General features: G+C 34.5%; 2 protein-coding genes across 6 annotated transcripts; both read right to left on the bottom strand.

The window, feature by feature from the left end:
* Nucleotides 1-1,337: 1,337 nt before the first annotated feature.
* On the bottom strand, nt 1,338-10,250 carry LOC120000166 (DNA (cytosine-5)-methyltransferase DRM1-like). Of its 5 annotated transcripts, none has more exons than XM_038848088.1 (13): nt 10,099-10,250; nt 9,884-9,988; nt 8,274-8,315; nt 8,045-8,182; nt 6,920-7,019; nt 6,791-6,837; nt 6,508-6,607; nt 6,382-6,428; nt 5,258-5,374; nt 4,931-5,030; nt 3,058-3,149; nt 2,059-2,766; nt 1,338-1,835 (listed from the first exon to the last, which is right to left on the bottom strand). In XM_038848088.1, exons 3-13 carry the CDS (start codon nt 8,274-8,276, stop codon nt 1,401-1,403), a joined length of 1,887 nt encoding a protein of 628 aa, XP_038704016.1. In that variant the 5' UTR covers nt 8,277-8,315; nt 9,884-9,988; nt 10,099-10,250; the 3' UTR covers nt 1,338-1,400. The 5 variants fall into 5 exon arrangements, with proteins under 5 accessions (XP_038704016.1, XP_038704013.1, XP_038704015.1 ...); XM_038848085.1 differs by having other exon boundaries at nt 9,924-9,988; XM_038848087.1 differs by having other exon boundaries at nt 9,924-9,988; nt 10,192-10,210.
* Nucleotides 10,251-16,631: 6,381 nt separating this feature from the next.
* Nucleotides 16,632-17,757, bottom strand: LOC120000725 (ribonuclease 1-like). The gene is made up of 4 exons (XM_038848841.1): nt 17,473-17,757; nt 17,141-17,351; nt 16,908-17,063; nt 16,632-16,696 (listed from the first exon to the last, which is right to left on the bottom strand). Exons 1-4 carry the CDS (start codon nt 17,755-17,757, stop codon nt 16,632-16,634), a joined length of 717 nt encoding a protein of 238 aa, XP_038704769.1.
* Nucleotides 17,758-19,965: the final 2,208 nt, after the last annotated feature.

Raw genomic sequence — 19,965 nt, 5'->3', positions numbered from 1 at the left:
CCATTTTTTTAAGTACCATTGAGAAATATGTTTTTCATTGAAATTGAATCTTAAACACACATATGCCTAACCCAATCAATCGTCAACCGAGCCAGCCACCTCCCGTTCCCATTAGGGGCAGGAGAGAAGCGAAAATTGAGTTTTAGTTTTAGATCTGATTGGTATAATCTTAACAGCATAAATTAAGAGAATTGATTTACCAGTTCACTTTTGAGAACATGGGAAAAAAAAAACACAAAATGGTTTTGCAGAAATTTTAATGAATAAGTCAGAAGGACGAACCGAATCTTCTATGGCTCAACAATCAACACCAAATACTCAAGGTCCAGGCTTATATAGTTTCAAAAACCAATAAAGAAATTTTCTATAAAAGTTAAAAATGAGTGAATCCAACCCAGAAATGAAGTTAATTCTATATCAAACAGATTTCTAATGCTTCAATCTAATTCGAACATCACTAGACTGCATTTCTAACAATTCCAGATCAAAAAAGAAGAAGAAAGGAACCCATTGATTCAATGATAAGCCATGACAGACAAAAAAAGACAACCACAGCAGCAGACCAAATTTCAACAGGCTATACATCCTTTCTGGTGAAGTATTCCTGAACACCAAGAATCCGTTCCGCTACCACAATCTCAGGAATCCAAAGAAACATCTTTTCCATCCTATGATCAATTCCTTAGACAGCAAAATATGATCAATTCCTTAGACAGCAAAATATTCGAATAAAGCACGCAAACAAACCATGAACGTCTGCACACTACTTTCCCACCAAGGACAAGTCATAACCATAAGACAGCCAAATCAAAAGCCTCATCCTCACTGTTCCCCCACAATCAAACCAGAAAAGCCAAGAACCTTATTTGTCACCTTACGAAAACAAAAAAGGAGCTTTAGACATGAGGAACAAGGAAGGAAACAGTAATACGGTAGAGTTTGAAGCTACGGAGCATGAAGGCACACCGGAAGTGAAGTAGCAAGGAGGAGCTAAAGTGTTTAAAGGAAAGAGACATTAAAACATGTCAGTGGCATAGCAGATAAACTATCAAGCCCTTCACTTTTGGATTTGATTACGAGCTTCGAATTGGATACAAGGCCTGAAGCAGATATTATAATCTGCTCTACTACATAAACCAAACAAAAGATTAGGTTGATGGAATTATCCTAACTGGTCATCCATGTCAGGCCTGCCAAACTATGTCTAAGATGAAGAAGGCTGAGGTGCAGGTGGCAGTCTGGTAATGACTTCAATAAAATAGACATAGCATATGCGTTGTCCATAAACCATGCAAAAGCATATACTCAAAAATTTTGAAACTTGCAAGCCATTGCAGTTAGCAGAGAATGGAGAAAAAAATTACTGTTCACATATGCAAATATGTTCTTTCAAATCAATGTCATTGCCTGTTTGTTATCATACACTTGACCAAGTCCAAAATACGAAAATAGTCATAGAATAATGATGATTCTTTACCCTCAAGTCCATCTCGGCTGTGGCGGTTGCTGCCTGCAAGATTGTTACATGGACTCCCTCCAACAACTAGATCAAATGCACCACAATTACTCATTATCTCCTCCAATCGATCAGCATTCAGTTGTTGCACATCTTCAATGTCAATTAATCTCCCTTTCTGGCCAGTTTGCTCCCACCAACTCCTTTGGATATTTCTGTTAACTTCTGAGATCTCCACTGAAACCACAGTTTTCAAACGGACACCAAGCCGATGAAGGGCAACTTCTGCACCGCCAATCCCGGAAAAAAGAGAGAGAAGATTGATGCCTTCAGGGAACATGTCTTTTAGGACTGAGAGGTGATAGGCAACTGTGTCAACCTGAAATCAATAAATCACGTAAATAGAGAAAAACATAAAGGAGGACCTAGGAATCTTCACAACTAAAGATAACTCTTAAGATTCTGAAACTTATCAGGGAAGAAAATTACCATTGAATAAGAAACTATACAGATGAATTAATTATGATATCTGCTGACAGAATTATAGATCATGGAAAAACAATTGACTGACAAGATGACAAAGTACGACGATAAATCTCTACCTGGAATGAGTTGCCAAGAGATTTATATCTGTCAGTCCTACTTATTCCACCTCCCCTCGTGTGGTTCTTGGGGAAACCCAAAAGCATCTCCACTTCATCTGCCTCAAGTGGTGCAACCTTGTTTCTTCCAACCCACACCAGATTCCATTTCCTGCATTCATCTAGAACAAACTTCTGGACACTCAATGGGGGAACACCATCATACTGTTCAAGAGCTTTGCGAATTCTCTCTGTCAGTTTTGCACTCCCAATGCATGTCTGTAAGCAATTCAGTTTAGTCCTCTCGTCCCAAGAAGGCCACCATTTCTTTGTTAGGGGCAATGCTTCATGTATGGTATGTGGAGGCAGAGGAAGAAGGGGAAATCTGTTCTGAATGGGAAGGTTGTGGACGTAGCCCCTTTTCCTAGCAGCCGCACAAAAATACTTTGAATCAACAAACTCTGGCTCCACGTCATATAAGAATCTTGAAATAGTTGTCCAAACCCCTTTTGGAGCCAATGCCACATTCTCATAATAAAAGTAGGGAGGCCCCATGGCTGCCTCTGGAAGATTTCTATAGGTCAGAGGGGCTGCTGGTCCATTAGGGACTCCAAACCCAATCATCGGTTTCGGTAGACGAATTGTCTCGTCATCTTCATTTTGAACCCTCGCCTTCTTTTTCTTTCTCAATATATCACGATCAAGAAGCTGTCTACGCCTTAGAATTGGCTGCAAGAAATGTGGAAAGCAAGTGCCCATGATTAAATTTATTAACTTGTTATGGTGAACAGAATAAACGGACAACCACAAAATTCCATTTTTTAACTTAAAAAATGAATATGGAGTGTTGGAATGTATAAAGTGTTGATGAATAGTGTATATTGTGGGACCCACTCATCCAATTAAATTGTGCCACCCAGGAGAGAGGCGAAGAGAGAGAATGGTTTTGGAGTGCTGGATGTTTCTGTTATCACTGTGGATGGTCTTAAAAGTCAAACAATAAGCATGGGCAAGGATTACCGTATCTTCTGGGGGTAGTAGAGCATCTGCATCCCTTGCCACTTGAGCTGCAGATATAAAATCTGTCAACTCTTCAACGGTGGAGTCTGGACCTGCAGCATTTGAGGATGGCTTGAGGTGAGTGAAAGAAAATAAAAGGAGGAATTGAATAGGCAGACCGCAACCCATTATATCAACAAGAAAAAGAACGAGTTCGCATAAAGAAAAAATGAAAAAGGGAACAAACTACTTAGGTTTGACAGATTTTAAAACCCAAAATCAGTTGCACTGATTAACAGGCCTAGCAGGGCTAAGCACTTCCAACATGTGCAGGTTAAGACACAGAAGGGTAGAACTCCTCTCTAACAAGAACACCAAAAAAAAAAACAAATTGAAGTGACTACCAACTTTTGGTACGAGAGAATGTCACTCTCCTAGGCTCAACAGAAGAATCGCTGGTGGTAAGCTAGGGAACTGAAAAGAGGCATACTGATTAGAACAGTTAACATTAGGATACAAAGGACCACATACTTGTCCTTGACCTTCCCATTGGAGGACTGAAGAAAGGGCTTTCGAGTTTCCTAATTTCCAACATGATATATATCTCACATTTTTAGTGCCACAATTAAATTAGTAGTTTTTCTACCATTTTACACTCTACTACCATTAGGCAAGCAGTTAAGAAGCTGAAAAGAAATTTCAGCACCTAATCATGAAAAGGATTATCAAAGATCATAACCAAAAGGTTAACTCACATATACTGAAGCAATAAAATATCTGAACATTAGCCCGGATGACTGATCCATGAGCACAAATTTGCACATCACACTTGCAAATTCAATTCCACATGCAAAGGCACTACGCAGTAAGCATCCCCGTCACATACTTAGGCCCCGTTTGGAGGAGTATTTTTTGTAGCATTTATACTACTTGCTAGTATAAATGCTACTGCCTTACCAAAGGGGTTTTTTTGGCACGTAATCTGAGACATTTTTACTCAGCATTTATGCTACTTTTGACATGTTACTTGTATGAAGCATTTTAATAGCATTTCACCGTTAAAAGTCAATATTATCCCCATTAATTTTTTTATTCCATTTATACCCTCACTTCATGTGTTATTATAAATTAATTAATAAATAAATAAATTTATTGATATTATAAAATATTTATCATTTAATATATGCTACTCAGCAAAAATGTTACCAGCAAAAATCAACCAAACACCACACAACATTCGAGCAGCATTTCTGCTACTAAAATTCTCTAACATTTCTGCTACCACCATTTCTACTAGTATATCTGCTATTTTCAAAATGCCTTACCAAACTAGGCCTTAATGTATACAAAAAAAGTATTTCTAGACAAAATAAAGAAATAATACCCAAAATAGCAAACAACAAGTGAATATTACCTTGACAACTTATAGAAAAAACTACCTAACATCTGTATAAATGGTTTTCTAGTCAAAATGCAAATTAAAATATTTACATACCGTAGAATATATTAAATTCGTTATTCGACAATTAAGAAACCATTGAATGATTGGAAACATCAATTGGAAGCAATGAGATCTTCAAAATTAATAAGCTGCAGCTAGTTGTGGAGAAAAAGCTACCTCAATATTTTCTTTTGAATAATATTTGCCATCTACGTGATGAATATGTTAACCCTCTTCAATTCATGCATAGTAAAATGAAAGAATAAAAGATGCATATTGGACATTGAAATTTCCAAAACCCACTCCAAACAGGAAAATTTTACCATTAGGGATAAGATACTGAAACTTCACGGCTTGGATGATTAGCAACAGCAACATCAACATCAACAAACAAAAGCTACATTTTTCACAATGGGAAAAGAATATGCTACGAAGCAAAGTGAATATACATACCACATCTCTCTATCGCTACTAAGGCATCCCCTTCTTTGAACCCCATTTTCACTAGGAATAAAAGTTTGTTCGTCTCAGAATTCACAGGACCGTTAGTTTCCTGAAAGACAGAGTAATTAGAAGACAAATCGAAGTGTCACTGTGATTCTCTCAATGTAGTACTATGAAATAAATAGTTACAGATAAGAGCATGTATCAGTTGGCACGCAATATGAGCAGATTAGGGAAAGAAAAATGCCTGAGGACATTCGAGTCACATTGCATGTTGCAAGTATCACGTAGATACATGAACCATAAGTAATAGGTGGAGCAAACAACTTATACTACCTCATCCTCAGAAGAAATATCTATATCTGAGTAATCATCAAGAAAATTTTCTTCACATTCTGAAGAGCAGTAGTCTGACTCAAAATGGGTCTGTTCTTGGGGAGATTTTTCAAGAGCCTGCAAAAACTCAACAACAGATAGACCCAATGACCAAAATATTTTCTTAAAATAGAAATTGGAAAGGTAGAGACTCGAGTATGTGACAGGAATAATTTCCAGAAATATGAAATCTTATATCAGAAGTCAAATCATATCAAACACATGAACAAACACATAATTGCACGAAATGCAAAACATATCAATTATACCCTTCAAACAAATAATACGGTCTGATATGATGAAATAGATCAGCACAAGTTTGCAACAAGGATAATACCTGATGCCTATTTTTTTCTTCCAGAACAATTCTAGTGGGCACAAAAGAAACTTGCGCAAAAGGGAACAAAACTTACCAAAAAATGGAGGGGGGAAGGACTATGGAAATTAGTCTAAAGAGAATAACTGGAATTCGGATGGCTTAACCACCAATTAAACAGTGGTGGCAATGTTTTTCATAAAACTATGTAGCACAAGCAAAATTCATGAAATCAGTTCATGTATATTGCACAGCTACTGTTCACTGAGAAAAAAATCTACAACAGGAATCATAAATATTGATAAATAAAAATATTCGATGTCAAAAATTATTCTTTTATGATGCCATAGCAAAAAATACTATACAACGCACTTCCTTAAAAAGTAAGTCAATGATTAATAAAAGGTCAACTATTCGAATTGAGCAACACCTAAGCATTCTATGGAAACAAGCCTAGATGTTTTTCCACGATTTCAACTTTCTCATGCTAATTTTACCACACCCAGAAGACATAAGAACTCAAAAATTAAATCCAAATCCATTGCAAGTGCTTGCTCATAGGTCATGTGGAAAGAACTGATATGGAAGTTGTTATAACAATAAACTTCAACCTATTATCACTCATAACCAAGTCCAATTACAAGAGAGTGGGTATGACCCTAAGGGGGAAGACAAGCATCTAGACCACCGGATTGTACTAATATTCCAACTAGAAGACTACAAGATTAAGATGAAAGTGAACAATATAATGAGGAAAGTATTAACTCACCGAATAGGTGAGTAGAGCTTCCAATATTGAATCTGTATTGCCCTCTCCTGAAAAATTAACACATCAGGGTGATATAACTTCAAGACAAGGAACCAAATCCTAAGGGAAAGCAATATAAATTTGCACCATTTTCCTCTATTGCTTTGGCAACCATCGTCTCGCAAAAACCCATCCCTACAAAATGATCAAAACATTTGGAGTTGGAAGGACCGGCTGCTGCAGTTTCCTGAAGAAAGAAACAGAGAATTCAATGTTAGTTCAGTTGTCAAACAAGTAAATATACTTCCAATTAAAATTAACAGGTGCCTAAACATAGGTGTGAATAGATAGCAACAAGTGTGTTTATCTGTGCATGCACAGTTTTATGCTACTCAAAAGCATCCGGAAATGAGATGCACGCTGAACTAACCGTATATCTGAGAAGAGCTTCAAGTATCAAATCCAAGTTATCCTCTCCTTCACGATCATACAGCAGAGAAATTTCTGAAGTTAGCCAGATAAAAGTTGCCACCAGAATAAAGTAGCAAAAAATATTTACCATTTTCCTGGATTGCCCTGTCAACCATTTCTTCAGAGAACCCCATCCGAACAAAATGATCGATCAACTTGGGTCCGGAAGAAACTGCTGATAAGATAGCCTTGAGGAAGAAATGCAAATTATCTGTTAGTTTTATAAAATACCTATGTTCCACCTCTGTCTAATCAACACAAGAAGCATATGATCAGTGAAAAAAATGAGAGGTAGCTGAAAGGTATAGAAAACACAGAAAACATATGCAAAGTCATGCATTATAAGTTGAAGGAACAAATGCATTTTTAAACTAGGGACAAGATCAAAGGATGTTCCTTTAAATATTTGGTGTTCGTGCTGAAGTGAAATATGCTGAATCCAGTAAGTACACACAAGGAGACAGCTGACTTTTACACCAAGATCAACAACACAGAAGCATAAAAGTTAATCTTGAATAAGGATAAGAAACAACAATATATAACAACATTGTAGAAAATGAATTTATCAAAATAGGAGTTCATATAGCAGGAGCATTAAGATGGATGCAAGATTTTCAAAAGGTAAAAGTCGTCCTACTATGAAAAAGAAAACCTGTTGAAGTAATGATTGAAAAAGCTTATCCGGGTCAAGCCATGCATCATGAGTCTAGAAATGATTGTGCAGTACTGCAGTGTATTTAACATAATCAGTCTGTAAAGCCTGACCTCAAAGCTATGCATATTTTCACGTTGACCATTGCAATTACCACTTATGAATGAGAACTTTGCAATTCATTTAAAAGTTTCCTTACTCAATGGCTCCTGCCTCAGAGTGATAACCTTTTAAGCAATTATTGGATACATTTACCTTAGTTATTAATGATGGTCAATTATATGTTTATAATTAATAATACCGATGACAAGCATGCAGGAGTAAGATAGCACTCTGAAAGGTAAGATTAGAACCCAAGAATCCAGCACCATGTTAATTGAGAATAACTGAATAAGAGGAAGCAAAGAGGAGAAAAGAGAGAGTTTTGGGAGGAAAGCCTACACTCTCAATAGAGAGTCTCTTATTTACGATCAATTAAAATAATAAACCAACATGGGCCCAAACCCGATAATCCACGTACACACAATACACGCTAACAAAAAATGCTTGTTTTAAATTCACCTTTGCGGGACTTCCTCTAGCTTCTCCATTAGGAAGTGGAAGACGAGATGAAGAAGATAAAGGAAAGTTCTCAATTTCAAGCTCGTCTTCAGTGTCCCAGTCAAAATTGTCACACTCTGGACCAGAAGTACTACCCGCCTATACAAACATCAAAAAACCAGTAAAGGAAAAAATTACAGAATACAAGACAGCAAGAAACATGAAACCAGAATGGTAGGTAAAAACAAACCATTTCTCTATGTTATGGATTAACCCGGCAACTGTATATAAGCTGTTCAAGTAAAAGAAAATTAGCATCAAAATAAGAAAGGCGTTAATGAAAACCACAAGTAAAAATGCAATCAAATAATGTACTGGCCATAATAACAACTAAGACAGATCTGCCTTGCATAGAGGCATGATATTAGGGAAAAAAAAGGAGTAACTAATGGTTCCAACTCGATTTCAATAAGGGCAAAACTTATAGCACGTCCAAATTTTTATCAATTTCAGAGATATCAGTATCTCATTTTAAAGGGAACTGATTAAAATTTGGCTCAATATGATGCAACTAAGATTTCAGTACCAATGTTTTAGGAGCAAGCAGTCAGTGACAGGTATATAACTTTAATCATGTCTCAGCTTGTGTTGTAATACATCCACATCCATCTCATTATAAGGCTTAATATATTATATGTAGAAAAGTATATGCTATTAAAAGTTCTATCGAAAACATAGAAGTTAGAAATCTAGAGCACATTGCACGAGCCCTTAACAAGCATAAGAATTGTCTTACAGGTATACTCACAAGCAGCAAGGCACTTTTTTTTTTTGTAAGCAAACAGCAAGGCACTTAATCGTTAAGAAATATGAAAAAGAACTAGACGACATCTTGCTATATTAGAGGGAAACGCATAAATGCTAGACTAACTTATATACATATTCAACACTCCCCACCAGGAAGGAAAACAACTGTCACCATTTGACAGAAATCTCTGCAGCCAACTCCTCATTGTCATGGGCAAAAGTGGCACACCACCATTCACTCCATACTTGCAGGGGTGGCTCACCCACAACACGAGGTTTGTAGCTATTGGTATCCTAAACACATGATGGCACCAACTGGATAATACTATGTTGTATTGATGGTGTGCCTCTAAACCTTGAGAACGAAGTTCCAGTAAATCAAAAATAAATTCTGTATGAAAATACTAATTCACAGAACAGGATGTCTTAAATATGGGCTTCACGTTGGCATTCTTTGTTCACTACGAAAATTCTCAGGGAGCAGACTTGTAATTAGATCCATTGCAATTCTAATCCCCACCAATTCACGATACAGACATATCCATGCCAGAAGAATAGTTTCAGTTTTTCTCTCTTTTCTTTGTCTCCTACACCCAAAGGCATAATATATATCCAGTGCTTGGGGTGTACTAGCGCTTCCTATGGCATAATATATCCAGATCGTCAAATTAAGGTTATCCTATGGAGGAGGGTTCACGCCTTCACGGTGGTTGGCGAGGTAAGGACTATTGGAAACCTCCCAAATCCTCCCCTCCCCTCCCAACCACCGCAGACTTTTGCGAATTCCCTTCCGAAGAATAACCTAAATCAAATTGAAATTATTGAAAAAGGATAGGGGATTGGAATTGGAAAGAAGGAGCTCGGAATACGAGGAGACCCATGTCAATTGTTGCTAAATAAACTGGGAAACGGAGGAATCAAGAAGAAACTAACATATGAAACAACGTATTCACTCGAATTCACTACTCAGAGCAAAAGGAGAGGAAAAAGACATACCCAGCTAACAGAAAAGAATCAAATAAACATAAACAAGCGGAACAAAATTCAAATTACCAAAAAAACAAAATAAAGCAAACCAGTCCCGAGATCTTACGCCAAGAGACTACTGATTTCGAGGCCAATCTTCAATCAAATAAAAAATGTACCTCCTCTTCTCATCTGCCAAAAGAGTAAGCCCGTCAAAAAAAAAAACACAGAAAAGATGAGTGCAGATTCTAAATTCACAATAAAGCAAACCAAAACGAAGATCATAGAGTAATTAACACTACATGCAGAAACGACATCGAAATTCCATTTCCGGGAAAACAGATTTTCCTGGAAGAGCAAACAAAGAGACGGCGAGAGAGAGAGTTCAAGCGCACCAAGCAGACGAGGGAATCTGTTTTTTCCCTCACACCAACTCCTCCATTCGTAAATTACCGTCGACACTTGTTATGCCGTCAGGAGTAGGTCCCACACACAACGCTTTATATTTTTCCTGTATGGACAATAATAACCTCCAACGACAAATACTTGACTGAAGCCAAAATTCTCGCGGGTTGATGAGCGCAGAGTTTGACTGTTTCTTTTCTCGTGCCGACTCTTATACAAAAATAATTATAATTATGTATTTCACTTTAAATTAACTAAATTATAAAAGAGTGCATATTATTTTCAAATAGTCATTATTTGAATATTAAATTTTAAAAAACATAAAAATTTCTTAGATAAAATGGTAATTTTTTAGAAAAACCATTTTTATTTTATATAGATAAAATCGAAACCGGAGGGTTAGGTCTCGGGTGTGTATTTTGCACCGGACTAACAATCGGTATAACAATTAAGAAAAATAAGACTATACAATTTAGAGCACAGGGGTTTTCGGGAATTTTTCAAATCCCTTCTCGAAAAGGATGAAATGAAATCTCACCCCTCTTCTTCTTTGTGTTTTGCAAGGGTATTGATGTCTTAAATTTACGAATGTGAAGTGGGTGGGTTGGGGTGGGACCTAGAAAAGTCCACCTTTTTATTTTCTTCTCTTTTTTTTTCTCTCTCTTCATAATTTGATGGTGACAATTGACAAACACTAAAAACAAAAACAAGTAAATAATTCTTAAAACTTAGGATCTGTTTGGCTGTTGAAATCTTTGTTAAGAATTTATCCTGTTATTCAAGTACCTACACGCCAATAAAGGTTTGAATTTTGAAAAAAAAACAAACTAATGTACAAGACTACAAATACAAATATACAATGTTGTAAAAGTAAAATAGACGACAATACATTTATCTTGTTTCAAAAGTTAGTGTTTGAGATCTTTTCTATGATCATAGAAACTTCATAATAAATTTAATATACAATTCGTATATATATATATATATATATAAATTAAAAATTATTAGAAGGAAGTTGTAGGTGGAGGAAATCATACATTTGCAAATTTATAATACTTGAAACCAAACGTAGCCTTAATGTATTTACAGAATCACGTGACCTTGTCAACTTTTTACTCCAGTGTCTTTATTCTATGTGACTACTTTTTGTGCATTGGGAAAATACACGGAGGGTAAAATTGTAAATTACTTACTTGATGAGTTGGACTCAACTAAACAATGCTACTATTTAGAGCATCCACATTGAGCAATGTAATTATTGCTCTTTGTCAGTTTTTTTTGGTCAAATTGAAGAGGGAGCAATATGGAAAGGTGTAATGTTTCTCCCTGAATCATGGCCCAATTGCTTGATAAGTGTCCACTCAATAAATATCTCATTTTTTGTGGGTCCCAATAAATCGTAATTCAAACGAATGAGGAGGATTCGAACTACAGTCATTATTTTCATAACAAGAGTTATAATAGGGTTTTTTATGGTGATTTTTTTGACATTAAAATCCAAATCAAATAAATACATAAAAATTATGTATCCTTGTGTAAGTATGAATCGAACCCACTTCCACTAAAACAAGTAAATTAATAATAACTAGTGGTTCTAAAATTTTTAATAAAAACTTTTTATATTCTCTCTTCATCATTGACAATTTGACAAGCACAAGAAACCAAATGTCTATAAAAAGTCCCAAATTCTCAGAAAGTTTATTTAAGAAAAAGAAAAAGAAAACTATGATACTTAAAGCTCAGTTTGTTTGTTTATAATTTGGTTAGACTCAACAAACTAGAAAGACCAAGAAAAAAGAAAAAGTCAAATTTGATTTTTTTTTTTCAATCATCATATAAATTTATTTTCCTTTCAACTTAATCTTTTAATTTCTCTTTGCTGGAAATTTATTGTACATAACTATTATTTTTTAAATAAAATGAGAATTTTTAAACCTTTCTTACTTACATTCTTGTAATTTGTGGATAATTACCTTTTCAAATATTTTTTTCTAAACCAAACATAACCTTAATGTATAATTATATCATAACACGTCAAGAGTCAAGACTACACTTTTGTACCTTGATGAAAGGAATCTGTACGTGCCTAGGGAAATACACAAAAGGTCGAAATAGTAAATTTACATAATTGTTCCATTTGAGATGGTAGCGCACTCCATCCAAGTTTTTTTTTTTTTGACTGGAGATAAATTCTTTCGTTTAACAAGATATTTGTTAAACAGTGCTTTTTTTTATATGGATTTGACGGTTCAAATTTATGATCATATCGAATATTCACGTGGCATGTGTTTGAGGGTTCAAGTTTATGATCATATCGAATATCCACGTGACAAACTTGTATGATAAGATTTTAACTTTCACTTTAGTAACTGAATGTGTAATTTACTTCATCTTGTTCATTCTGTTAAGCAGACTGTTAAATCAGTTAACGATCAATAATGACATGTGCTACTATACCTGAAGTGGAATTTATTATATTGAAAAATTGACACGTAGGGAAATTCAAAGCGCACCGTTTTATGCTACATTTGTGATTTAAAATGTGCTACCATCAAGAATACGTGTACTTTCAATTTAGTCATTCAATTTTCACAACTCTGATGGCAGAAAACAATAATCATTCCAGTTGAAAAAGATTTTACACCTAAAATTATCATAAGGTTTCTTTATGGCCCTTATATATATATATATATTGAATAATTCTCGTATGTGAAACAAAAGTGTGAACCTACTTTTCAACCATAGATGTGATGGGTCCTACAGAAAATTTATAGTCCCCACTTTTGTTTTGTTTTATTACAACCATTAGATTTCAAGTTCACAAAATTGGTTCACACTTTTGATTAACATAGGAGAATTATTCTATATATATTTATACCTAATATTATCAAATGATTTATTTTATTTTTTTATATAAAAATTCATATCAAATAAATACATTTTGTATAAATATGAATTGAACCCACAACTTCCAAAAATGACAAACTCTTTATTGAACATTGGATTAATATATAGTGGTATTAATTATTTTCTTAAAAATTATTTATATTTTCTCTCTTCATCATTGACAATTTGACAAGCTCAAGAAACCAAATCTTAAAAAAATCTATGACGTGTCAAGTTCTCAGAAATCTTATTTAAGAAAAAGAAAAATAAAACTATGAAACTTAAGACTCAGTTTGTTTGTTCATAATTTGGTTAGTTGTTACAAGAACAAACTAGAAAGACCAAGACGAGCAAATTTTGATTTTTTTTTCCCAGTGATCATATAAATTTATTAGACTAATTTGTTTTCCTTTCAACTTAATCTTTTAAATCCGCTTTGCCAAAATTTATTATGCATAATTAATTTTTGAAATAAAATGAGAAGTTAAATTGTTCTTAATTACTACATTCTTATAATCTATGGATAACTACTTTTCATATATATATTTGTGAACCAAACGGATCCTTAATGTATTATATCATAATCACGGGAAAGTTGTCTCTCTTAACTAGACTTTTGTGCCTAGTGAAAGAAATCTGTCCCTGCCTAGAAAAATTCATCAAAAAAGTCGAAATAATACAAAATACGAGGGGCATATTCAACGATGCAGAAAAGGCCAATGCACTATTTGGTGAACCAATACATCTTTAAAAAAATTTATAAATGTATAATATTTAATATGACGAATAAAAATATATTATTCAATTCATCATATTTATAAGAAATAAACAAAATACTTAACGTTTCCATTAAATCCATCAGGCTCCATAAAATAATGAATAATGTGGCCATGCAAAGATCCGCACCAAATCGCATTACACAGAGGTAGACGAACATAAGTTCGCTAGAATAGAGTCTAGAGAATTACGTTGAAATTTATCTGCAGCCCATTGAATAAGCTGGGGTCATGGGAGGCTACATGGGCGGCCTCTGGTGTGGGGCGAGCTGGGCTGCCGTCGAGACTCCATATTCTTCAAAAACTTCTACTACTGTATAGTAGTTAGCCCAAGCAACACTATTTAGAAATAACCCCAATAATATTACATCCAGCCAATTTTAACTTAACATCATGAAGAAAAAAGAAAATTTTGAAATCAATAAAGAATTCCTTAATCTCTCCTCTCTCACGATCTCTCTTCCTCCTCCTCCTTTCTTCAGCGAGACGACGCTTCTTCTTGTTCGTTTGTTTGCTTGTGTCTTTGTGTGACTCTGCCTCTCTCTCTTAGATTATCAATTTATCATCACTCTCTCAGAATCAGATTAATCAGAATCAGATTTCATTATTCAAATCATAGGGCTTTTTGAAAAGCTTTTTTGGGCTTTTGTTTGTTGTTCAACATAGCATAGCACAGAGCAGAAAAATTCAACTATTGAAAGATATCTATTTCGTTATTCAAGTGAGAGACGGAAAATTTCAACCTGACATCTATTTGACATATCGGAATAATCCTAGTTGACAAACATGAATGATATTATTCGTAAACTATTAATATCTAGCACTTTCAGTGCCTTAAACTATACAACAAAATAATTTATGGATTTTGAAGAGTTAGGTATTTGGGAAATCTTGTGAGATGACATGTGTAAAATTTAAGCTAAGTAGGATGACAGGTGTAAAAATTACGCCAACTGGGATGTCACGTATGATTTTTCTGATGTTGAAATCATTTTAGGGATGAATGTGGTATCTTTAAATAGTTGAGGGATGATTTTAAGAGTAAAAAAGTTTTAAGGATAAAAATAAAATCAATGGTATAGTTGAGGGACCAAATGCATTTTTTTGTCTTTATTTGTTTGCATATAAAATATTGTTGACTATTTTAGTAATGGTAGCCTCGGCAGAGAAAAGGTCGTAGGCTCCATATTTTTGGTAGGTTGATTGCCGTGATTGGTGGCTAGAAAGCAAATAGAGATGTCGGGCAATGGAGCTCGTGCGCTAGAGGAGGAAGAAGAGGATTCGGTGTGGGTTTGGGCTTGGGCTTCATCGTCTTCATCGTGTGAGTTGTGATTGAAGGGTAGTTTTAGTCACACCCCGGTATTTTCTAAAGACACTCCAATCTAAGCTAACCACCCTTTGTAAAAATCAGTTGACGGTGTGTCTTTAGAAAAAATCGGGGTGTGACTAAAGCTACCCGTGACTGAATTCTGAACTTAAAAATTATAAGGCATGGGCTACTAGGTGGATTGTGGATCATTTCTTAGTAACTTCATTGGGCCTTACATGAGTTGTCATTACCGTCTCTAATTAAATGACAAAAAAAATAGTATTTAACGATTGACAACTTTACATTAGACAATAACATTATTAAGGTAATACATCAAAGTTTCAGTACAAATAATCCCAATGAAAATGCTAAAGATCCCAAGCCTCTAGACAAATTTTGAATTTTGAATTTTCACACAAATACTCACAATCTCTCCTCTCCCCTTCACCCTTATGCTCTCTCCCTCTCTCTCTCTCTCTCTCTCTCTCATCATTCTCTCTTCCCCTCATTGTCGGAACCAAGGTCAATCATCCGGCCACAATTATGAGCCGCCGACCTACCGAACAAGAGCGACATGACTCATCCCCAACCTTTGTTTGTTGCCTATTTCACCAGAATCTTGTCTTGAAATTGCAGCCAACCAAAACTTTTGGAGCTTGATCCGATCACCACAAGCCAACCCTCCGCCAAACACCACCATCGTCAAACTTGCCTTGACGAGCTCTACCTGTTTCAACCCTTGAACTGCCGGAATAGTCGTCGAAAAGTGAAAAATTCATTTCTGGACCCATTTAATCAGGTATATTTTTTTATTTTGCCCTCATGTTCTGAATGCATAGAGGATTTTATTCCAAAATCCAATGATTTTGGTGTCATTCCACTATTTTTAATCTCAGACAGATGGTTATTCCACTATTTTTTTTTATGATTTCATTGTTTTTAATATTAGACAGATCGTTATTCCATTGATTTTGATGTCATTCCACTATTTTTTTCCATTGATTTGAGTGTTGATATATGATTTTTTTTTTATAGATTTCAGTTATGATATGGTGGTTAATAATGAAGATATTGCGTTAGGGGATGAATGAGATCGTTGATGGATTAAATAACAGCAGCATTGAGGTGGTTGAATGAATAATCAACATAGTTCAAATAAATCTCAATAGATTTCAAGTAAAAAAATGATTTCATTATTCCACTTTTTTAATTCAATTAAATATGCATTGGTATGAGATGAAATTGAATGGAATTAGTTATTCCACTTTTTAATTCAATTAAATAAGTATTGGTATGAGATGAAATTGAATAGAATTAATTATTCCACTATTTTAATTCAATGGAATTGAGTTAAAAAACAATGGATCTCAATTTACGAAGCAACGCTTCGAAAATTATTCGTTTTCAAATTTGGCTAGTAATTTATGCTTTGAAAACAGTTCTTTTCAAATTTGTCTAGTCATTTATTGACATGTACATACCACACAGACTTGTGATGAGTTGAACTACTAATAGTTGGGCTCCCTAACATTACCATAATCCCAATTACGAGAGACCCAAACTTGAGTTTTTGGAAAACCAAACTTCTGTATATCTTATCTTTTCACTATTATATATATTCTTTCACAACAATTCAATCTTTAATGTAAATATAACTTAGTAGCAGGGAACCATAAACGTCGATATGGTCCATCATGACAATGCTTAAAACGCATGTCGCACAAGACCATAGTACCGTTCTTATGATAGCATATATGAACTTCCTCTAACAATAGAAGTCTTCGGCCATAATCGTTGCAAACAATTATTGGTTGCACTCTTAGAGATTCTTTAATGGCAGTTTCAATGGCCTCTCCATCATATCCGTGTTCATCAGTGGGAACGATATTTGCTGTTTCACACACATATATATAAGAGATAAGAGATTGTAATTAAAGGTTAAAGAAATAAAGATATATGGTTAATTACCTGTAGAGAGTATGTCGAGGATGTTAAGACTCTTTGCACGAACTAAACCTGTTTGAAAATAATATAAAGGTTGATCGGGATCATCAAAGCACATCCCGTGTTTCCCCCACTGGTACTGCCAATTTTCTATGTTGTGGAACTCGCTTCGAGGGTGTACAGTGTCGTGCCAATATATGTTTAAGTCGTGTCGTATCGATTTTAATAATTTTTTCTGTTTACAAATTTCACAGACATAAAACACTTCCACTTATGAAAATGCTTGCGCTTAAAAAGGAAAACATAAGTCACATGAATAATTCTTTATAGGGGAAGTTAAGGAGAAATTAACTCACTTTAATACGATCTTTAGGCATTGGTGTGATAGTCGTACATCCTTTGTTTATATCGTAAGCGTCGACTGTAATTGATCCCTCAGGAACTGAATACATGGGCCAGAGACCATGAATTGTAAAATTATTTTCGATCGGCTCTTCACACCTTACCCTAGAAGCAAAAGCAGTACAAAATGACACAGGCCATCGAAGGCTTAGTACTGTAGAGTCGTATGGCCCTGTTTTTGTTTCCGCTCTTGTGCCGAATGCAAGAAATACAAGAGCAATTGCAAAAGCTTTTGCCATTTCTATACACCTAATTAAAACCTATATTGTGAAGTTTTTATAGAATTTCTTTGTCTATCGATGCCTCGGTTGTGCAACATTATTGATTTTTTCTGTTTGTTTGGTATAATCGGATGCAAGCCTCTTTTGTTTTTAATTTTTTTTTTATGTTTGTTTGGTATAATCGATTGTCTTTTCATAATTGTCGACGATATTTTTAAGAACAACGCTGCAAACCTCTAATTTAGCATTAATCCTATGTGGCATGTATGGTCATCGATTATATATATATATATATGTGTGTGTAGGTGTGTAGGGTTCATTTACCATTTAACACTGCAGATAAATTGAGGGTCAAAATTGAAGGTCTTAAGTACTTTTTCTATTTTTAATGACTATTGAAATTAAAAAAAAAAAATTAACAATTATAAAACGTGTTATATTGGTGAATGATATTCTAATTATTATTGTGTGATATTCTATCTAATATTTCTCCATTATTTGACATGTGTAACATTATTATTATTTTTATTATTCTTATCGTTTATTTCATAGTATATTTTATTCTTCAATTTATATTAAAATGTCTTCGAAAGTGGCTCCTTACATTTTGGCTCTTTGGTGGAGAACAATTACAATTGACAAATAAAGAATTTATTAAATAATGTTCTGTGAATATGCAATTAATTGATTTGCCAATCCACCAATAACCTCTCTTTTTTCGTTGATAAATTTGATTGTCTATGAAAAAATTAGAGATAAGTTCCTCACTTAAAAATTTTGTTCCAATGAGACACTCCAATAAGTTTTGTTGGAGGAGATCCATCAAGTTTAAAATTCATTCCACAGGGGACAAAAACTTATAAACATTTGTTTTATTTACAGAAATAGAGTCATCTTCTCCATTTGGCATCCAAATAGAATATTCCTCCGACAACGACTATTACGGCCAGCCAATGAGTGGGGATAGTGCGCCTAGGTATGGGTTACACTCTTGTAGTGGTTGCTTGAGACGACATTGTCTCCGATAGCTGGATCAGACATTTTCTTCACGATTGACCGCAACTTTAAGACCAAAATCCGATGGAATCAGCAGTTCTTGAAAATATTTTCTCATTACTTGAAATGCATTCAACAATCACAACAAATGCCTTCCAAAATAATTTTTTTATTTTTATTTATTCTTATTTGTGGGATATAATAAGAACTTATGTCATTAATTATATGATTTCTCTTCCACTAATTTCCGTTAAGATGTTATCATATTTTCTTTTTATCTCTGTAAGATTTTCTTTTAATTTAGCTATCTATTCCTATCATTTTGGGTCGATTAAGCCCTTGAACTTTTTTTGGGCTAAACAAGCCCCTCAACTATGGAAAATGGTTTAAACGAGCCCTTCGGTCATAACGCCGATGAGATGGCCGTTAATTTTGTGACATGGAATTTTAAAGATTTTTATTTTTTTTTTCAGCAAATATGTGGCAATAACCAATTAAATTACGAGACATGTCTTAATTTTATATCTTAATTTTATAAATTAAGTCATCTTCTCTGATGGTCTGCATCTCCACTCGCTGTCGTCTCGGACGTCTGCCATAATGGTCCGTAATTATCTCTAGATGTGTGATGAAACAAAACCCTATGTGCTTGATTTTGTATATGGTCTAAAATCTTCAATCGGTTCTTTCAACTGGATTTATTTTGTTCTTCATCATCTAAGATTTTGTTATTCTTTGTTTCTTATCAACTTTGCAATCCCCATCGATAACTACCGATTATTTCTCCACATGTAATCCTCATCAATAACTACCATAGACCTTATCGATCTCTCCAACCATGTCATTGTTGCTCTACCGGCATAGGATTAGACTTTGCATTGGGAGGCAGGAAAGGGAGGAGGAGGAAGTAGAGAGAGAATTTATGATTTTTTTATTTTTAATTTAAGATTTTTTAATTTAATAATTCTTTTGATTTAAGTAACATGTCATTTACACATAATTTTATTTTATTTTTTTCCAAATCAAAGCCACATAAGATTTTAAAGTCCACATAAGTATCGTTTAACAGTTGTTTAACGAAAGGGTTTGTTTATGTCATTTTTCATAGTTGAGAGGCTTGTTTAATAAAAAAAAAGTTTAAGGACTTAACTGATCGAAAATACAAAGTACAGGGCTTTTTCAGTACTTATCCCTTTAATTTATATTCTCTTTTACCTGTAAAAAAATCGA

This window comes from Tripterygium wilfordii, chromosome 6 (assembly GCF_013401445.1).
Source record: "Tripterygium wilfordii isolate XIE 37 chromosome 6, ASM1340144v1, whole genome shotgun sequence".
NCBI lineage: Eukaryota > Viridiplantae > Streptophyta > Magnoliopsida > Celastrales > Celastraceae > Tripterygium > Tripterygium wilfordii.
The sequence above is the reverse complement of the archived record's forward strand: the minus strand, read 5'-3'. Positions and strand labels throughout refer to the sequence as shown.